The 19,905-nt window shown below is 43.1% G+C and overlaps 2 protein-coding genes across 5 annotated transcripts in view; both read right to left on the reverse strand.

Annotated features, from left to right (window-relative positions):
* Nucleotides 1-2,200: 2,200 nt before the first annotated feature.
* nacc1a (nucleus accumbens associated 1, BEN and BTB (POZ) domain containing a) lies at nt 2,201-10,159 on the reverse strand. 3 transcript variants are annotated; one of them, XM_062450883.1, is made up of 9 exons: nt 9,903-10,159; nt 8,804-8,963; nt 6,466-6,621; nt 5,907-6,167; nt 5,119-5,749; nt 4,811-4,981; nt 4,446-4,551; nt 4,138-4,235; nt 2,201-3,195 (listed from the first exon to the last, which is right to left on the reverse strand). In XM_062450883.1, the coding sequence occupies exons 3-9, from the start codon at nt 6,589-6,591 to the stop codon at nt 2,891-2,893; spliced, it is 1,698 nt and encodes a 565-aa protein (XP_062306867.1). In that variant the 5' UTR covers nt 6,592-6,621; nt 8,804-8,963; nt 9,903-10,159; the 3' UTR covers nt 2,201-2,890. The 3 variants fall into 3 exon arrangements, with proteins under 3 accessions (XP_062306867.1, XP_062306857.1, XP_062306874.1); XM_062450873.1 differs by lacking the exon at nt 8,804-8,963 and having other exon boundaries at nt 9,903-10,158; XM_062450890.1 differs by lacking the exon at nt 9,903-10,159 and having other exon boundaries at nt 4,811-4,978; nt 8,804-9,357.
* Nucleotides 10,160-12,639: 2,480 nt separating this feature from the next.
* ighd (immunoglobulin heavy constant delta) overlaps nt 12,640-19,905 on the reverse strand; it is a 75,968-nt gene continuing 68,702 nt past the window's right edge. The window contains exons 4-12 of one of the 2 annotated variants that reach the window (XM_062450901.1): nt 17,175-17,492; nt 16,717-17,016; nt 16,262-16,573; nt 15,855-16,139; nt 15,155-15,475; nt 14,733-15,044; nt 13,472-13,759; nt 13,090-13,238; nt 12,640-12,850 (exon numbers count right to left, since the gene is read on the reverse strand). In XM_062450901.1, coding sequence (XP_062306885.1) covers nt 12,842-12,850; nt 13,090-13,238; nt 13,472-13,759; nt 14,733-15,044; nt 15,155-15,475; nt 15,855-16,139; nt 16,262-16,573; nt 16,717-17,016; nt 17,175-17,492 — 2,294 coding nt within the window. In that variant the 3' untranslated portion in view covers nt 12,640-12,841. Of the gene's footprint in view, nt 12,851-12,900; nt 13,239-13,471; nt 13,760-14,732; nt 15,045-15,154; nt 15,476-15,854; nt 16,140-16,261; nt 16,574-16,716; nt 17,017-17,174; nt 17,493-19,905 lie in introns of those variants that run through there. The other variant, XM_062450910.1, reaches the window with a different exon arrangement.

Here is a 19,905-nt window from a genome sequence, read left to right on the forward strand (position 1 = left end):
TCTATACATGTACAGTATATACTCATATTTTTATATGTACATATATATATGTACTGGAAAAAGACTTCTCCATGCCACATTATACTTGACACGGTCTCCACTGGCCCATAATCTCCAGTGTGTGTGTGCTGGGGCAGTGGGGGTATTTTAGGGAGCAGCTGCAATGCTTGGAGGTTCCAGTCTCTCGCACACACATCAGGTACTATGTGGGACACACTGCTCTCTAGTGGCGCTTCAGAACTCACTCAGTGCCATCAGTCACCAGCAGGGGGCGTACTTTAGTTTTTAAGAGGGTTTATCACATCATGGGGTCACCTTATTCTTTGAAGTAGCCCAGAGTCTGTCTGCAAGACACATATCATTCAGCTGCATGGCACTATCCTCAATGAGCACTTGCCAGCTGTAAAAATGAGCTAAACATGTACAATTTGGGCCCTGGCAGGCCCTCCATGCCACTTCATCAATGTTCTCACTCTGAAAACCCAATCAGGCTCCAAGAAGATCTTTAACAAAGCACACCTCATAACCATGATAAAAAGGTTGGAAAATCAACTTGAATCAGAGGTATATTTTATAGTTCAGTAGGATTTTATAGCAGTGTGTGCATGAGGAAATACAGAGGAGTGACATCTATGAAGTGTTGAGATTCCAGGATTGTGGGTCAAAAGGATGCTGAAAAGCTTTGACAAAGCCTCCCCATAAAAAGATTCAGAGACAGGCTTGTACATCAGGCCATCATCTAATCACTTCCCCTGTGGCTAACACCTACATGTGTAGACATGAATGCATGCAGGAAGCTGTTTTCACCCACATCAATAAACATCTCTGTGACGTTTCAACACAATCATGTAAAAAATATAACCAAACAAATAGAAAAATCAGCTCCTCACACCGTTTGCAAAGTCACTAACATCCTGTTCAGTCTGAAACACAAGATTCAAATCAACAATCTTCTTAATATTTACATCAGGTGTCAGTCAGGAGCATACTGCTCTTCAACAAATAAATAGTGACCCTACAGGGTTAACTTCCCATACAAGCTCTCAACCCCTTAAAAGGTGCATAAACACTGGTTCATCTCATGTAAAGGTGCACAAACCACTGGTTCATCTCATGTAAAGGTGCAGCCCCACTCATCTTTCCTGGGGGTGGAACATTTTATCAAATGCTTTTTATCAAATTCTAAATACACACATTTTGGACTTTCAATGCAATAGGGTTGTAATACAACAACAACCTTTACATGTCTACATGGTGTGTAGGTGTGTGTTTTTCAATGGCCGTGTAATGTGTTGGTTAGGGGCTGCAGTGTGTACAACAACTTATGAACACAAACTCAACCATACTCAAGTAAACAGAAAACCACTGACATGCCCCCTTGAATCATACCCAACCTCATGCACACAATACACCCTACCTCGTCTCTTTCACTGGGACAAAGGCTGCAGCGTGCAATTCATGTACTGAACAACAGCCAAAGTGAAAGATTCCATCAGCCAATCACAAATGTAACCCTGCACATCTCCAGTTTGCAAACCCTGCATATAGAGCGCAATAAAAAGGCACATCCCACATATTATTTCACACCTATTTCCCCAGATCTTTATACCTTGCACAATGTCAGTAGTTAGCTTCTTTGAAGGTTATCGGTTCAACATTTAAGTTGGTCTAGAAAAGTAGTCATATACTCAGCCATTTAGATCAAAGCTTAACATTTAGCTAGCCATGATTCCCAGCAAGCAATTTAGCTAGAGTAGCGACCACCATCAATAGTCGCCATTAAACAGTCACCATGTTCTCAACGGACCTCATTGTACTGTACATTTACACAATCGCAGAAAGAAGAGAGGAGTAAGATGTAGCCTCTGTCTAATACACAGTGGGTAAAAATCTCAGTGAAACAGATATTCTATCACATTATTAGTTCGGTCTGTTGTATTAAAAAATGACTGATAGGTCCCAATGTTAAGACTGCTCTAACGGCAAGTGTATGCAAAATAGCACTTTCCTTAATCAATATGACTTCTTAGAAACACTGCTCTTCAAAATATAATAAAGCAACATGAAGATCTTAAAAACAATCCCTCGTTCCTCTCGGTGCACTGCGCTGCATGTGCTTCTATATAAATATCTATATTTCTTTTTTATATGACCACATATCCTGTTCAACGTACAATCATAAAACACTTCCGCCACACCTCTCCATTCATTTTGAACATGCTACAAGCATATAGGGCTGAAATGAGCAAAATGGGAAACAGAAAAAAAAATGCACAATACTTTTTTTTTTTTGTAAATGGAGGTTCAATTTTGTTCTGGTCAGAGGGAGAAGCAGGTGGGGTTGGAATACTATTGAGGTGGAGCGAGTGGAGTAAGGTGTACTGCGGAGGGGAAAGCACAGGGAAGAATAGGGGATCCCCACCACCACCCTCACATCATCTGCACTAGAGCAACGCTGGCACTGCCCATTTATATTCAGTGCCGGGACTTCTCCCCTTAGTCCTTCAACCTCCACCCTCAACTTCAAGGAATGTATTTCAAATTGGGGGTTGAGTGAACACCGACAAAAACTAAAAGGTTCAAGGGAGTTCAGTGAAAAACAGAACCCTCTTCCCCTTTCCCCACCTTTCCCCACTCCCCATCACTCACTACTGGATCAACATCCAGCAAGCAAAAGACCTTCAGGGTCTGGTCTTTCACACTAGGAAGATCATAAGCGCCAACTTTGTGGTTCCACCTGCTTGCAATATCAACCTCCCAGAGCCACACGTTGGGACAGCAAGGTCAAAAGAGGCTCAAGCAGTCAGGCTGAGGGGGATGGTAGAAGATGGAGCAATTACAAGTAAGGGGCATTGCCACATCACAACTAACCCAATAACTGCCCCCCACGCTAAAACAATGGACCACCATCCCCACCCACTGCCTGCAGCGATTCACCCGTGGGGCCCCCTGCCTCCACATCGGCCCCGCTCTCCAGGGAGACGGGGTCAAAGTTAGGCTCCGCCCCCAGGCCGTCATCCTCCATCTTGACGGCTTCGGGAAGGAAGGCTGAGTAGGCATCGCTCTCCGCCATCAGCAGCTTCAGCTTGGGGATCCAGCTCTTCCTCACCACCCGCCGGGCATTGGTGCACATGTCGGCGGCTATGGCATTCATCTCACTCTCCTTGAAGCTGGTGGCAAAGTTCTGGCAGTAGACTAGGGGAGGGAGAGAGACAGAGAAGGGTAATTGGATAAGGACAGACAGGCACAGAATAGAAAGTGCAGGTTGGGAAAAGGGTTGCAAAATGTTCTGGCATTTCCAAAGTTGGAAACTTTCCATGAGAATTAAAGGGAATATGTGGGAATTATCTGGAATATACGCAAATAAATGTAAATAAACTGGAAATTTATAAAATTGCCTCTAAGTTAGCCTATAACAGGGAACCTAAATGCAGTTGGGAAAAGATAATGGCATAATCTTGGTTGAAATTCAGTTGAATTTCTACCCTGCCTATTCCTCAATCCTCAATCACATGCACCCAGCACTCTATTTCCTGCAGGGCTATTGGGCCCGCACCCCCTGCATGCAAAATGCATTCCTCCATCACATGCACAGATCATTTCTAGAATCCTGCACACTACAGCAGGACTATTGAAGCCACACTACTGCATTTGAGCCCAAGGACTACATCTTTTCAAAAAATATATTTTCAATGAAAATGATCGATTCAAGTTCTGCCCACAAATAAGTAATAAAAAACATTTAAAAAATGTATCATTAGTTTGCATGCATGTCTACTTATGACCGAACAATATGTTGATTTTTATATATGATAGGTTGTATAAATTACTTACAATTACAATTTAAAATCAATTCCCTTTAAACTTGGAGTATTTACAAAATTGCCTAGCTTAACTCCCTAAGGAAAGCTTCTGGAGTTTCCAGATATGTCCCACCCTTTGCAACCCTAATTGCGAAGGGACCCAAGGAACAGTGATAAAGAGAGGAAGAGAATCGGGATGAGAGAGAACGAAGAGGTGATGGAGAGAGGACAAGGATGCACGCTGCCGTTTCACACCACCAGATGACTGTGTCTGTAATGTTGCCAGCAGCAGGGATTTCCAGTATTCCACCCTACGACCCCACCCCACACTCACATTTGACTGCGTGAAGCACTCTGTTGTCCAGAGGTTTGCGGCTGGGATCATTAGTGGAAGACCGTATACCTGTTCCACAACTATTGGCCAGAGTGTTCCTGAAAGTAGAGAAACAATAGTGGGACGTGTTTTGCAAAAGTGTGCAGCATCTTTACTAGATGGACTTGCACACCATTAAGTCAGACAAAATATCAGTGTTAATTTTTTTCTTCTCTATACTCCACCATATTTTATCGTCTGAATTCAGACAAATTCCACATCCCAAGGTGAAGTTTGGCAGGGACCATCACAGACACACACACACTTACCTGTCAAAGAAGGCAGCCAGCAGTCTCCTGAGCAGCACCTTATGTCTCGTCCCTGCACTCACATGACAGTTCATCAGCTGGGCTCTTGATATGAACACACACGTACCTGTTTAAACACACACCATTACCATCACCATCACCATCATGTCAGCCAACCGGCAAACATACACATCCATTTCTACAAGCAAACATTCAAATGATTTATACCAGGGCAATGAGAGGAGGATGGTGGTATGTCGTGTGCGTCATTTGACCACTCCCAACCTGGGAGTACGATGTGGGGCAGACCAATAGTACAGTGTGGTACGAGGTGGTGCACAATATAGCTTCGCTACCACCACCCCCCGCTGCCCCCTCCCACCAACCTGAGACCAGTTCTAACTTCTCTGCAGGATCTCCCTCCTCGTACAGTTTGGGGTGGCAGCGGTTGCCTATCTGAGTGACGAGTTCGGCGGGGAGTGATGACAGGTCCTGGCGACCTCGCATGCGACCCCGAGTCTCCGTGTGGTCGGGCAGGGCCTCCACACGCTCACCTGCTGGTAGAAACGCATACACGGGCGCACACACACATCATAATACTGAATACATCCTCTGGGCATCAACAGTTTGGCGGCCTTGGAAGACATTCATACACGTGCATGCACGTTTACAAACATACAGACACACAGTGTACCTGTGGCGCCTACGTTGAGCATGCTGTACATGGTGTACATGTTGCAGATCTGCCTGTACTGCTCCTCCGTGCTCTCGTCAGTCACCTCCTCCTCCTCTTCCTCGTCGTGGTAACTGATGGGCGAGTCGCTGGCGTAGGCGCTCATGGTGCCCGGGCTGGCGCCCTCCGACGTGACGTTGCCCGAACCCGCCGAGCTGCCGTTAGTGCCACTGCTGTGGGCCCCCGAGACCCCCATCCCCACAGCCCCACTGGCCCCCATGCCCATGGCTAGGCCCAGAGCCCCAGGACTCTGTATGGCACTGCCACGGACTGCCTCCTGGGAGAAGCGCGCGGCCTTCCTAATCCCTCCTCCTCCACCCGAGCCCGCCCCGTCTCTACTGCTGCTCCCCTCCCAGAGGCGTTTGGCCACGGGCGTGCATACCACGGAGTAGGGCGAGGCCTCTGGCTGGCTGGGCGGCGGCGGCTGCTGCTGCTGTTGCTCAGTCTTTACCCGGGACACCAGGGGGAGGGGCGTTAGGCAGGCAGCAGGACGAGCCCCGCCCGAGCCGGTCTGAGTGACAGGGCTCTGGGGCTCGGAGGATGGGGCCTCCTCTGGATGCAGGCCCTGGGAGTCACAGCTGGGGGAGGACACCTGGGAAAGTGTGTGTGTGTGTGTGGGGGGGGGGGGGGGGGGGGCACAGCATTCATAAGCATTTAAAGTGCAGGTACGGCAATCCCCGAGGTGGATGGTAAAAAAATCTCAGATCCACACCTCCAGGAACTCCTCCCAAGCTGGTGTGCAGCCCTACCTTGAGGAAGAACTCGGTCCCCTTCTCCATGATCTGCTGGATCTGGAGGAAACCGGCGGTGTACATGAGCAGGAACTGGTCTCCAACCGTCATGCTGAGGCGGCCGGTGTAGCAGAAGGCCAGGATCTGCTGGAAGCTCTGGGGCTGCACAGCCGGGGGCAGCTCCACCACCACAGGGCTCTTCCCCGCTGTGCTGCTGATGCTGCTGCTGAACAGGTCTCGGAAGTAGGAGCTGCTGGCCGCTAGCACAGCACGGTGGGCCTGGGGGAGCACGGAAATGCTTCAAAATGTTTCTTCGGATGTTAGAAGAGCAGAAGGACCTCAATTTTACATAAAAAAAAAATGAAAAGAAATGAATAAAAAGAGGACGTCTTCTGTTCTTCTCTCAACACTCACCAGACCATCCAAGAGATGAATGTACAAACACAAGGATAGATCATCATCTATGTGCCGCTCATACTAAGCTCCTATCAGAAGTGGGAGGATGCTTTGAATGATGGACAGATTATAAGAAGGCTCCCTCTGCTACGTATCGAAAAACTATCTCTGGACATCCCACCTTGAAGGCGTGTCCCTTGACAACCACGGACACGTCACAGTAGAGCCCTTGGAGACGTTGCTCGTTCAGACACTCCAGGACGTTGTTGCCGAAGTTTGGGATCGCCATCTGAAGGGTCTGGGCCATGGTGCGCCTGCGCACACCACCTTAGGGGGTCTGGAGAAAAGAGGCGGATCGAGTGAGGCAGAGCAAGGGAAAACGAGAGGAGGAGAAAGAGGAGCGAGGTCAACAGTGTTATTTGAATGACAATTCCAGAGTATGTTAAATGGAGGGGCGCCGGGGCCCAGTTCAAACACCCGGAGGAAACCCAGTCAGCTGACCTCACCCAACACAGCGCCGCCTCCTGAAAACACATCACGGGAACACTTCTGATAAATTCTGTGTGTACTACACTAAAGGATCATTGAATAAAAAGGACCCTGATTGAAACGTAGGCTGATAAAACGACACTATATACACGTTATCATATGTGCAAGTACCATGTCAAGTTCTGAAGTACCATGTAAAGATTCTGACGTGTAGTAGACGAAGCTTGCGTCAACCTTGGGCTCATCTTTTTGCCATCTTTTCATCATCTATTTCAGAGGGTGTTTAATCCTGGTCCTCTGGGGTCTACTGTCCTGTATGTTTGAGATGTTTCCCTGCTCTAGCACACCCTTTTCAAATGAATGGCCATCATCAGGCTTCCACAGAGCTTGATCACAACCCATTCCTTTGAATCAGGTGTGTTGGAGCAGGGAAACATACAGGCCAGTGGACCCTGAAGACCCGGACTTAACACCCCTGATAGATTTGATCTGAATCGTGTTTATGTTCATAGCGCATTGACATGCATCCAATTAATTCGCTAAAATCTATGCTACATAGTGAACTTTCTGTATTTATTGATCCCTTGGTTTATTCAAAACTACTAACATGCACTCCTGCCTTGATTTTACATTGTCTCTGCTATTCAAGCTTCATTAAAGTGTTTACCAAAAGAAAAACTGTATTGCTATATAGTGCAGGTTCACAGTGAATAGACTTCATGAACTCTAAAAACAGTATCATCGGCCAGCTCATAATAAACACTGTAATCTAGATCTCAAAGGTCACAGTAACATTTTATAAGCCATATATCCACAGAGTGCATCTCAATGCTGTGTTGATCTTGTCCTGTCTTTTTGTCTGCTCAGGATATGTATAAAGAAAACCATGACGGGAGGCTTTTCTAGGATTGAGATGCACCCATTACTGTGCAACACTTCCACCACACCCACTGTACAGTTTAAAGCCACCTCATCAAACCCCACATTGACAATAAACAACTACTGGTACACTGATAAGTACGTCAAGCTACCTATATTCATATGAATCAGTACGCACAGCTGTGTCCGCTTGCTATCAGAGCACACAAAACATGTACATAAACCCAAGTAAAGCAAGACACATACAGACATATTAGTGTCACTGACAATTAACCACGCTGGCCACTGAGTTCAAAGCCAACTCTATGAGCACTTCAGATGATTTTACCAATTTAAGTCTGATTAGCAGATTAAGCCTGCAGTAAGCAGACCATCATATCCAAACTGCTTCATCTGGGATCAAGCCAGACTCCATGGTAAAAAGAAACACTCCCTTTGTCTCTCCCTCTCTCAAGCTCTCTCACACAAAAACCCAGATGAGCACACACACAAAACCAAACAAACATAAAGAAACTCTCACACACACACTTAGACAATACTGCTTGTTTACAGTTTGGCAGGGCATAGCAACGCAGAGACAAGAATGAAAGTGGGGTGTGTTGCAGTTTGGCCTGTGTGAGAGAGAAAGGGTAAAAAGGCAGAAAGAGATTGAGATGAAGAAGGGGGACTTGTACATGGGGCTGTCCCAAAGGAAAAGTAATCTCCAACGTTAACAAATATATAGGTGAAAGTGCAGCAAAGTAGCCTAGCTCACTGCCCAGCTGATTTCATACAAACCACATAAGCCATGGAGGGGGGAAATTAGGTCAATCGTGCCTACAACATAAAACCAAGGAGCCTGAGGAATGTTTTGCCAGAATTTAAGTTTGAGTTAATAGCTAGTCTATGCATCTGTGTTATAGTGTAAACTGTCGACATCAACTGTTAAAAAATATGCACAAAGTAGTTCGCTATTGACATTGGAAGACCAGGCTGGCACAGTACAGCTCTCTAGGCATTTCCTGGTTTTAATGCTCCTCACATTTGATTGCATCTCTCGAGCAAAGATTTTTTTCCCCTTGTCTTTTGGAAAAACTTAATTATTTTACTAATGCTAATTAGAATGTCATGTTTCGACGTTAATATGGGTATATACTTCACGTCTGTCTCACCCTGGTAGCGTTTGACCAGACGGGATGCAGGATCAAACTGGGTCGGTAAAGCTGTAGCTGCACCGGGGTGACCGTGCCGCGCAGTGTGCCAGTCTGCCCGGTTGGAGTGCTTCACTGGCACGGCCCGGGGTCGAGGGAGGATGGCAGTGAGCGTTGCCGCCTGGTAAAGAAGCAGGTTTCCGTGGCGTCAAAGCGCGCAAGTAATGACAAGACCTCAGATTGATAATTTTCACATTTGTCGCTCAAGCTATCTTTTAGCACTGTAAGGTTCGTTTCCCATTCGAGCACACCGCGCAGGCCTGCTTGACAGGAAGCTAAGCTAACAAGCTAACAGCAAGCCCTGCAAAAATAATTTGGGTTCGCCCCAGCGCACCATCTACTCTCACAAGCACTTAATATCCTATGCTTTCGCGACAGTGCACGGAATCAAATACAGCGATTTATTATAATATTTTCTAAATAGAATTTTCACAGTTTTTTCGCGACGTCCGCTACCTAACTTATTTAAATATTTTTGGGATGGGGAAATCGCTCCCCCTGCCATTCTCCATTTTACCGACATCAACAGGTCATCCCAGGACACGCAGCAGCTGAGGGCGAGCCAGACGGAACCAGTGCGGCACGGAGTGGGGGGTGGCGGTAGGAGACAGACAAGACGAGCTAGCTATTTAGCTTGGTAATCATGCCAACAGTTAATTTCCGATCAACTTCGCGATAAAACCTAAACACAGACTAAATAAATCACTACCGCAAAATGATTACGGATGTCAGCCTGGCAGACTTGTAACGTAAACTTGAAAGTTACGTGTCTTTAACAGAAAAACTTTTGTAAGACGGACTTTTTCCTGAGTCGTGCTTGTGCACATGGAAAAGAATACGCAGATTTAGAAGCAATGTGTTAAAGTGACGCGGCCGGTAACTCTACCAACCCTTTCCTAAACAAAAGTCTTCATACTAAGACATTCAAGACGCTAACGTTCATTAGCTTTATCAGCCCCAAATTACTATGCCATCTAGGAACGCGGGCACCACAGTGTATTCGGACATCCTCTTTCGCCCCTGAATCCTTATACGACCCCGGCAGTCGGCACACACTCACCGCTAGCTTAGAAACCGTTGCAATAGAGGAGACTTCGGTAGCAGCGCTCTCCTCGCTTTTCCTTTACTACAGGCAGCCATTCATTGTGGGCTATGGCGAGACACCGATCACAGAGTTATCGAGGACAGTATGTAACTACAACGTCCCAGGAGACTGTAGAGCTCAGAGCAACCGATCAAACGCGCTAGATGGAGACAGGCAAATCGCATGATCGTCTCGAGCGCAGCCTCAATTTGGGGAGACCTATCCCACGGCGTGGAGTGTGCGCATTGGCACACCAACCGCATCAGACAGTGAACAAAAAAGGCCTCTCATTTTCTCTGCCTCCCCGTGTGCGAGCGATAAAAAGTAGGCCGTGTGTGCTTGCGTGCGTGGGGGTGTGTGTGTCTAGACTGTTAACTTAGGTGAACCTGGTGCGCGCATAAAATACCAATGAACTTTCAACGTCTACAGAACTACAACAAACCATGCAATCAAATACCAAAATACCTCTGTTAATAATAGGAGGCGTACACTCTTATTAAACACGTGTGTTAATCAAATACAGTAATTTAGCATTCAACACGCTCACATTAATTTATATGTATTTATGTTTGGGCATAAAACATATTGTGCATATTCTGTAGCGAGTATTACAATTCTGCATACATTAATATATATATATATATATATATATATATATATATATATATATATATATATATATATATATATATATATATTGTATATAAGCAAAGACCTCAGTATTTGACACAACATATTACGGAATGAATACAATTCATGTTTGGGTTTAATGCTTTTTCATGAATACATTTTCCACAAGAGTATAGAGTCAGTATAGTTTGTCATTTAGTCATTTTTCATTTAGTCATTTAGCAGACGCTCTTATCCAGAGCGACTTGTCATAGATAAATATGCTGTAGCTCTAAATATATTGGTTGTACAGGTGGACCTCTGGTGAAACTATCAGCCCTGGAGGACAATATACTTTGAAGGGAATCTGTTCACTTTTACCTGCTGAGTACAATTTGTTTATCTTACAACAAACCTAAAAGTGTACAACTGATGATTTTTCCTCTGTAACCTGTTTGTGTTTCAGGTGTTGTTGAATAACTATCTTCATGGCCTTTCCTGGGTTTGATCTTACCATTGATTTACCTGAGTTGGAGCATATTTTAACTGGATATTGGGTTTAACTAAATTGAGTTTAACTTGGATACATTTTACTTTGCTGGTTGGGTAGCTAGCTACTGCGTGGGGTTATATCCATCCCTATTCCACAACATGTGACGATTGTGTTTACATGAACGATCTTCAATGAAAACGAGCACAGGTTAGGTTCAGGCATAGGCACCTAAAGCTGTAGGTAAAGGCTTGGGTTGGCATCATGTCATGTTCTCGCTTGTAAGTGAACTTGGGTCACCTGCCTCAAAGCTAAATGCTATTGCCTACATACTGTAGACCAATACAATTTGTTACAATTTCTAATATGAAGATGAATTTCCCTTCAAAATGTTTAAATCAAATTAAGGTGAGCTTTAGGAATTCAACATAATGTAATTTTGCAGGAGATATACAACAAGCATAATGCCTTTGGGCTACAATGTAATTAAAGTAAAAAAAAAAGTGTAGGCACAGAGACCTCTAAGTAGTGTACATGCACCAGGAAGAAGGAATCATTCTTGTGCAAATCATAGATTAGGTGAGCATAACAAGCATAGGGGAGGAGTTGATTATACCCACGATGAAGATTGACTTTTGATGGCTCATAATTATCACAATGATTATGTTGTTGTTGACAATGATAATGTTGAAAACAATAATAGGAATGATTTGGCAGTTAAATGTCTGTCATTTGTCTGTGTCCAATCAGGTGAGCATGTTGTGGGATTATTTCTGGTTTCATGGTTAGTTATTTAGAAGGGGAGTGGGTCAGACATAGAGAGACAGAGAGAGACAAAGAGACAGAGAGAGACAGACAGAGAGACAGAGATAGAGAGGCTTCTAGGCAGCCTGCTGGGCTCCATGCCTTCCCTCCCCATCGCCATTCTGCTTGGTACTTTGGCTGGCATGATGTTATGACTCTGTCCCAGCAACAGCATCACAGCTCTGGACCTCAGCCATAGGCTGCTAAGCCAATCAGGATACTGCTGTTGCCAAATCAGACAAGAAACAGCCAATCGAAAAGTAGAAGAGCTGAGTTGTCCCTCCCAGATGTAATTCCTTAAAACCCACTAGGTAGGCACACACATGCTCACACACTCACAAACACACAGATGTTGGACAAGCATTCACATTTTCATGATCTTCCTATCTCTCATTTATTTTTCTTTATTTTTCACACACATACCTCCACATACCCCCCCCCCCTCACACACACACACACACACACATACAGTATACCCCCCAAATATACAAGCTAATGGCTAATCCTAGTCATTTAATGTTTCCAGTTGAATTGTGACCTGTGAGCATCTGCATACAGATCAGTACCCATGGCTACACATGACTAGCCTTTCACATGGGAAACCGCTTCCCATGGCTAAATGCACTTCAATAACATGGCACTCTCTAGTGGAATATGTTGGTATTGCAGTGGAACAACATGTTTTATGTTGTGATTTCTTATTACTCAGTGACAGTGTATGTGTATATATATATAAATATTGTAACTAAATTAAAACAAAATATGGTTTGTAAAAATTTTCTGTGTACTAATATCAAACAGCATGGCATGACATTTTAATAATCGTTTTATTTGTAGCCATATTAAGCAGAAAACTGTAACAAAGAACAGAAGCAATCAGAACAAACAGTAATCAAGTGCACAATCACATCAATTCAAACAATATGCAATGATATTTGGCATAATTTTTACTAAGCTATATCTCAACAAATTATTGATCAATTAAATTGATGTTCTGCAGGGTCTGAAGTCATCATTTGGTCTGCAAAGATAAGTATAGAAAATTAGACATGTATGACATTTTGATTTTGACATTTCAATTTGTACAATGCTTGATGTCACAACACCGGCTGTAGTGTAATTACACTGAAATTGGCAATGAAGTGAGTTTAAATTAAACATGGCCAAATTGATTACAAATTAAAAAAAGACCAGATCTCTACTGTCTAATTTCAACAACTGTAGGTAGACCAGACCATTAACTGAATTGATCCCTCTTACCTTTACATGAGTGACTAAGATCCCGTAGAGAAGAGAGATAAGGAAGAGGGTGAGGAATATGCACGTCATGTACCAACTGTCCTCTGTCATGTCCAGCACAATAGGCACATGTTTGTTCTCATCAAAGTAAACAGCCTCTTCAAGAATCTCTGAACAGAGGATGGGGGAGAAAAAGTGATTTGAATAGTATGTTTTTTTAAACTTTAGTAAATCCAACCCAAACCCTTTGTAGGAGCCATAATGTGCATGTTTTTATTAGTTGTTTTGGCTGCATACGTGGTTTTGGTTACTATCACTCCGGTACTTATCACAGGGTAGTGGTTTCACCTTTTTTTACCTGTTCATTGGTATTGTGGGGGGGTTATAAAAATTAAACAGAAACCTGGTTTGGATATGTTGAGGGTCAACGTGATGGTGGAATGTTTCACCCTGCAGGTGTACACTGCCCCTGGTAACCAATTTTGAGCAGGCAGAAACAGCTGGCTCTTGACAATGAACTTCCCCCCGGGTCCTCTGTAGGGAGTAGAGGTGCTGTGGTTCCAGAGCTCAGTGAGGTCATCAAGCAGCCAGGTGATGTTGATGGGTGCAGGGCTGAAGCCAAAGGCCAGGCACACCAGCTCTCCAGAACCCTGGAGGAGGTTGGCGGTTGGTGCGCTGGGGGTCACTGAGGCTAGGGAATGGAGGAGACAAGTGACGGAGGGGGGGTATGTAAGAATGGCAACGGTGCATAATGTATATAGACAGATTCCAAACATTCTTATTGATGGGTTGAAGGTTGTAGTTCAAGAATTGAGCAGAAAGGGAAGGTAGAAAGATTTTTAGTCAGTAGGCACAGAGAGCTATTCAAATCATCACTTCCATAATGACAATGGCCGGGTTTCCAAGACGCTCCTAAGAAGCTCTTAGCGTTAAGAGCTTCTTAACGAATCTGGGAAACCCGGCCAATGTCGTTTTAGATTGTCATAGGCAGCTCTTTCTAAAACTGAAAACTATCTTGCATCCAAGCAAAGTCAAATGACAACCTTTTAGTACCATCTAGTGGAAAACGGCTGTTACTACAACTACAAAAATCAATGCAATATCTCTGGTCACTTGAGTACTTATTCAGGGGTATGTCCAAAAAAGTGGAAGTGGTCAACAGTGTTTACCCTTAGAAAATCTATAATGAGTCAAGTGATGTTAAAGTTAACATTATGATTCACAGGCCATAGTGCTGTGGGAGAAATCGGATTTCTTAAGTGCTTATGTTCATCACAATCAGTAGATCAGCTATTGTATTTATCTGTTGCATTCCTAATGTAACCTATAACGTGCACTGATGACAGTCACAGGTCTATGATGTAGTGTCTGATTGAGGGTGTAACGAACAACTGTGACTGCTTTTTTGTTTTCTCTAATCACTTTGAAAACCGTCCTCTGGCCTTTATGCCTCAGAGAAAGACTTTGCTACCATGACCGTGAGTTTGAACTGGTCCTTATTCTTTTTGTGTTCTTCTATTCAGCTGGTTATCTTATACTTCTACAAACCCTGAACCTAAACACCATTTCCACAGCAGTACTCATGAAACAATGTGATCCCAAGGCTTGTGTTTTTTGGGGGGTAGATTGCAGAGTAGTACTTTTGTTTGTTTTAGTCCACTCACCAAATACATTCCTTATGGAGCTTTTGACTGGGGTATTGGACGACTCGTGTTGGACCACACAAGAATAGGTGGAACCCTGGTCTTCCTGGGGCTGAGCTATGTTCAGTCTGCTGATCAGGAAGAAACTGCTGCTTTTTGTGTCATGGGCTGGAAAGCTACTGGTGTAATTCGATGAATGTAACCTGTTGGCATTCTGTACCCAAAACACCATGACTTCTGATGGGTAGAAGTCAGATACTAGGCAGAGCAGTGTGACGTTGCCAAACTCCAGGTCCGTTGGTGTCACTATTTTCACTTTCGGTGGCTTGGCATCTAATGGATAGAAATGAAAATAACTCAATTGTGAGACCTTAAATCAATTAATCAAAAATCATTGTAATACAAATAGCATGGTTGACATCAAATACTATGTGTTGCGTTACCTCTCGTTTTACTAATATGCTCTTCGTGCCCCTGTTTAGAGCAGCGGTGCTTTGCCTCGCAGGATACACGTTTGTGAGCGTGCCAAGTGGTCGCAGACACGTTCAAAATGCTGACAACAGTCTGTGTACCATTGTTGTGGTCCAGGAGTTGGTGAGAAAATCCAAGGTTTGTCAATCCACCAACCTTCCAGCCCATAGAGAAGTCTCCAAGATTTTGACCCACCAACAGGCAGGTTATGGGCACCGGTATATCTGTCCATAGTTTCTGGAAAGGGGGTCCCTGGATATACACTTCAGCCTTCTGAGAGGAAGTTGGAGATACTGAGAAAAGAACAGATGGTCTCCTATTCAGAATCCCATGTGATTGATCTAGCATAATTGTGTGACTACAATTCCTAAGTATGATATTCAGTTCTCAATGTGGTGCTGTAACTCAGTTGTTATTTAAATGATTTATTCTATATGTTTTTGGCAACACTTTATATTTAGATTAGATTAAAAACAACCTCCCCTATACCAAAATTGTATGTGTGTAGAAAGTGTAACAATATAGCCGTTCCTATGTACCTACAATGTTGTTACTATACTGTAAGTATTTCTATGTAGATACATGGTTGTGTGTGTATTCTTCATGTGTTGCCATTTTTGAAAAAAAGTTGTTTTTAGAATCAAGACTAATTGTTAGAACATGACAGTCTACCTGCACACATATTGATAGTTCTGTTGATTGTTTTCTTGAAATCTTTGACCTCACAGGTGAACTCTGACCCCTGGTTCCACTCTTGTTGAGGAATTGTGATGAAACTGCTCACAAAAGATCGTCCATCTTCACTTATCCTGGTCTCACTGGTTGTTGAAGACTTCTCTACAGACCCAGAAAGCCACCTGATCTTAAGGTTGAAGCCCTCACTATTACAAAGGAGGGTCTGCTTCCCTGAGCCTCCCTCCTCACGAGGAGCTAGAAGAAGTTCCATAGATGGGTCACCTGAGGATAAAGGAACAATGTCATATGAACCTCTAAACCGTTAATGAACCTCAGAAAAAGGGTATAAGTATCAATTTTACACAAGGAAACACATTTGAAAAGTGCTACGAAGGGTTACACACCAAATATTTTTCCAGTTGACATAGATTGCCAGTTTTTAGAGAAGCCCTGGTTCACTTTGCATGTGAAAGTGCTGTTTCTCTGCCGGTGTTGCTCAGGGACGGTGACACGTCTGGTTATTGACTGAAGGTCTTTGGAAGCTGACATTTCAACAAATTGTTTCTCCCCAAAATCTTCACCATCAACCTGAAAGGTGATGTAGAGGTCATGGGAAGAGAGTTGTGTCACGTGACACTCCAGCACAGCACTTTCACCCTTCAGTAAATCTGGAAGAGTCCTTCTGATCTGCACTGAGGGATCACTTTCTGGCAGCCCTGGGCAGCATTATATAAAGAGAGGGGGACAAAAAATATTCGACAGAATGATGAGATGCAAAATGTAAATGGTTAGGTATTTGTGCGTATTTTACCCTAATTATAATTATTGATACACATGATCTCATTTAGTTGATTCTTACCTGTCAAGCTGATTGTCGTCTGGGCGGATTTTAAGCATTGATGTTCAGCTTTGCATGTTATAGTGGTTAAGTTCTTCCATTGGCTGGAGGAAACATTCAGGCTGCTGCTGATACTCTGGCTTGTGTTTCTGGTCTGGGTCACTGAGCCACTGCTGCTGGAATTTCCATCCAGAAGCCAGGAGATGTTGGCGTCATACTGAGTTTGGACCACACATGTAACTGTAACCTCATTATGGGTCATCACGGTCCTGAATTTGGGGGTCTCCAGAATAATGGCAGGAGAAGTAGAATAAAGGTGGGCTACAAGAAAATGAGAGAGACAATATTGTACATGTTTTTCCATTTGGATTTATAAATAGAGGCCTGGAGATAGATGTGTAGAGCATCAAAGGGAAGAATGATTAGTCAGAGAGGGTGAGAGACATAGACATACATATGAAAGAGACAGAGAGACTCACCTGAGCAAATACTAGTGGTTTTTGTGAAATTAGTTGTTCTTTGAAAAGCTTTGCACTGAAACTTTGACCCCTGAGTCCATTTGTCAATGTCCAACTCAAGTTGGCTGCTTAGGCTGAATGTTTTTTCCTTTTCTTCAACACTCTGTAGTTTCCTCTGGACTGGTGAGGTTCTAACGACCTTCCCATCCTGTAACCATTCCACTCTCAGATCATCTGGATAGAATCCACTCAAGGTGCAGAGGAGGCTGATTTGTGAGTCCCCATTGTCATCGTTCCAGATGGGATATAGGGTCATGTTCGGTGTGACAACACGCTGAACTGATTCAACACATAAATAATGAAAGAAAAGAAGGAAGCTGTCAAGTAAGGAATCACCATGTTGATATGTCCTTTTGAATTCATACATAAGTGAAGCATTTTGCTGACAAACTACACATTCATTCTCTTTGTAACGTCAATTAGAAGCATTTCAATGTGTGTTTTTTTACTCCGTCCACATTAGGTGGCGTGAATAAAGTGGACTTGGAAAGCTGTCACACAGATGTTCGAGAAAGACAAGCTTCAGTGAACAGAAAATGCAATAAGGGGAAGTGTTGTGTAAGATTCTGGCACCAGAAAAAACCCTAAGTACTGAAAAAGAGAAGTGAAAGGTTTTTGGGGGCAACAGTGCATTTGCAAATCCAGGTGTTACTTCTGGTAGGGCCCGCAATGGAAATGAGTGTTCATTTAATTTTTCCTGAACCATTTAAAGTTTGTTTTTTGTAAGTTACATCATTTATATTTCATGTTGTCCAGTATAATTTATTTTCACATTGAAGACGTAAAATACTTAGCATTTATTTTCCATAATCATCAGAATCATGACAAATAAAGAGATACAGAAAAGGCTAAAAGTTTTTTCCCTCAACCTTTATTTATATGGATTAAAACATAATTCAAATTTACAGTTCTGCAACTATTGCTGAAATGACTATCAAATTATCTGAATACCATTACATGAACAATTATCACAAACAGAAAGTGAACACACATTTATTGTCTGTGGTTTCTTCATTTGACCTGAAATGATAAGCAAAATGAAGAATTATATTCAGAAGAACATAGACACTAATCATCTTTTATATATCCAACTGTTAGTACAACAGTCTTCATTGATCAATCTACAAGAAATTATATTTTGGTGTCATATTTTTACCATATAGTCCGTTCTTTATTATGTTCTCTTTATTCCTTGAATCCTTACCTTGATGGCAGTGGCTGCAATGCTATACAACAGAGTAATGAGGAAGAGGATGATGAAGGTCAGGGCTGCTCCCATGCTGTCTCTCTCTGTGTCCATGTCATTGCTACATGGACAGTCTGTCTGTATGAGACACTCTGTGAAGAGGAAATCTTGTCATTCAGTAGTCTTGACAGTTCTATACTGGTTAACTACCCAATAGAAATTAGCAGTAAGGTTTGAACTCAGCACATTCATTTCAAACACTCCTTGATGACCATATCAGTTTTGTTTTAGGGCATGGATATTCTGCATTTTTTGCAGATTTTAGATTATGAAACTTACAAACCAGCAGTGAGGGTGACCTTGACTTGCTTTGGTAAAAATGTACAGAGTGAGTTTCCTCTTGACAATCTGAATTTGTGGTTTATTCCAGAGACGTAGCCCAGTAGAGGAAACAGATGTACATATATGGCAGGACAATAGGTCAGGGCACTACATAGATCACATACAGTAGAACAAGAGGCCAATAGCTGAACTGTGAGACAGACTTTAAATGGTATGGTTGTAAAATAATATCCATTAACTAATTGGGTCATAAGGATGTTATTTCCCTCAGTTGAATGGAAATGTATGCATGTAAGCTTGCACAAAGGTATGCTTTTAATTCATGAAATTAGTCACTTTATTTTAACTGCTACTGCAACTGAATGCCTACACTGAATGCCTACACCTGGTCAAGTTAGAAGGAATTCATGACCAGGAACACTTAATCTGTGTTTTGCATAGTCCAATATTCAGGTGTAATCTACTCTGGTAAGAGTTTGTCTACAGATACACCACATAACTTAACTTTCCCTAACACTATCCTAAGGGCAGGAGTCCAGAAACAGGAACAGCACAAGACATAAATCAACATAATTATGAATTCAACTTTTTATTTTGTTTTTGATACTGCACTTAAAATACATAAAACATGTAATTTCATAGACAACAAACACAATAAGCAGAGTATGACACACATAGCACACAACACAACCTCTACTGGGCTTTGCAGGAGGAAGGGATGTTTAGATTGAGGTTGACAAGATTGGGTTTGTTTGAGGTGCTGTCCAGGGTTCTGACAAGCATATTTGTTGTCTTGGGAATGGTTTCATGGTAAACTACACAGCTGAATATTAGATCATTCTTCATCCACACATCAGATTTCATAGTGAGCTGACTGTAGACAGAGTAGGTGTTGCCTGTGTCAATAACGCATGTGGTGTTGAACGAGAACTTGTCTGAACTGTCTGACACAAGCTCATCATCAATGAGCCATACAACTACGACCTCTTTAGGGTAGAAGTCTTTGACGTAGCAAGTCAGGGTCACATCACTGTTGATTTTTTCTGCTGGAGCCAGGAGAAAAACAGATGGACGCTGCCATATTCCTCCTAGAAGTGTGAGAGAACAGTTAAACCATCTTTTCTACCAATAAGAGGGTGGTGGATATGTGCTTTAGATAATGTA

The sequence above is a fragment of the Osmerus eperlanus genome, chromosome 2 (assembly GCF_963692335.1).
Source record: "Osmerus eperlanus chromosome 2, fOsmEpe2.1, whole genome shotgun sequence".
Taxonomy (NCBI): Eukaryota; Metazoa; Chordata; class Actinopteri; order Osmeriformes; family Osmeridae; genus Osmerus; species Osmerus eperlanus.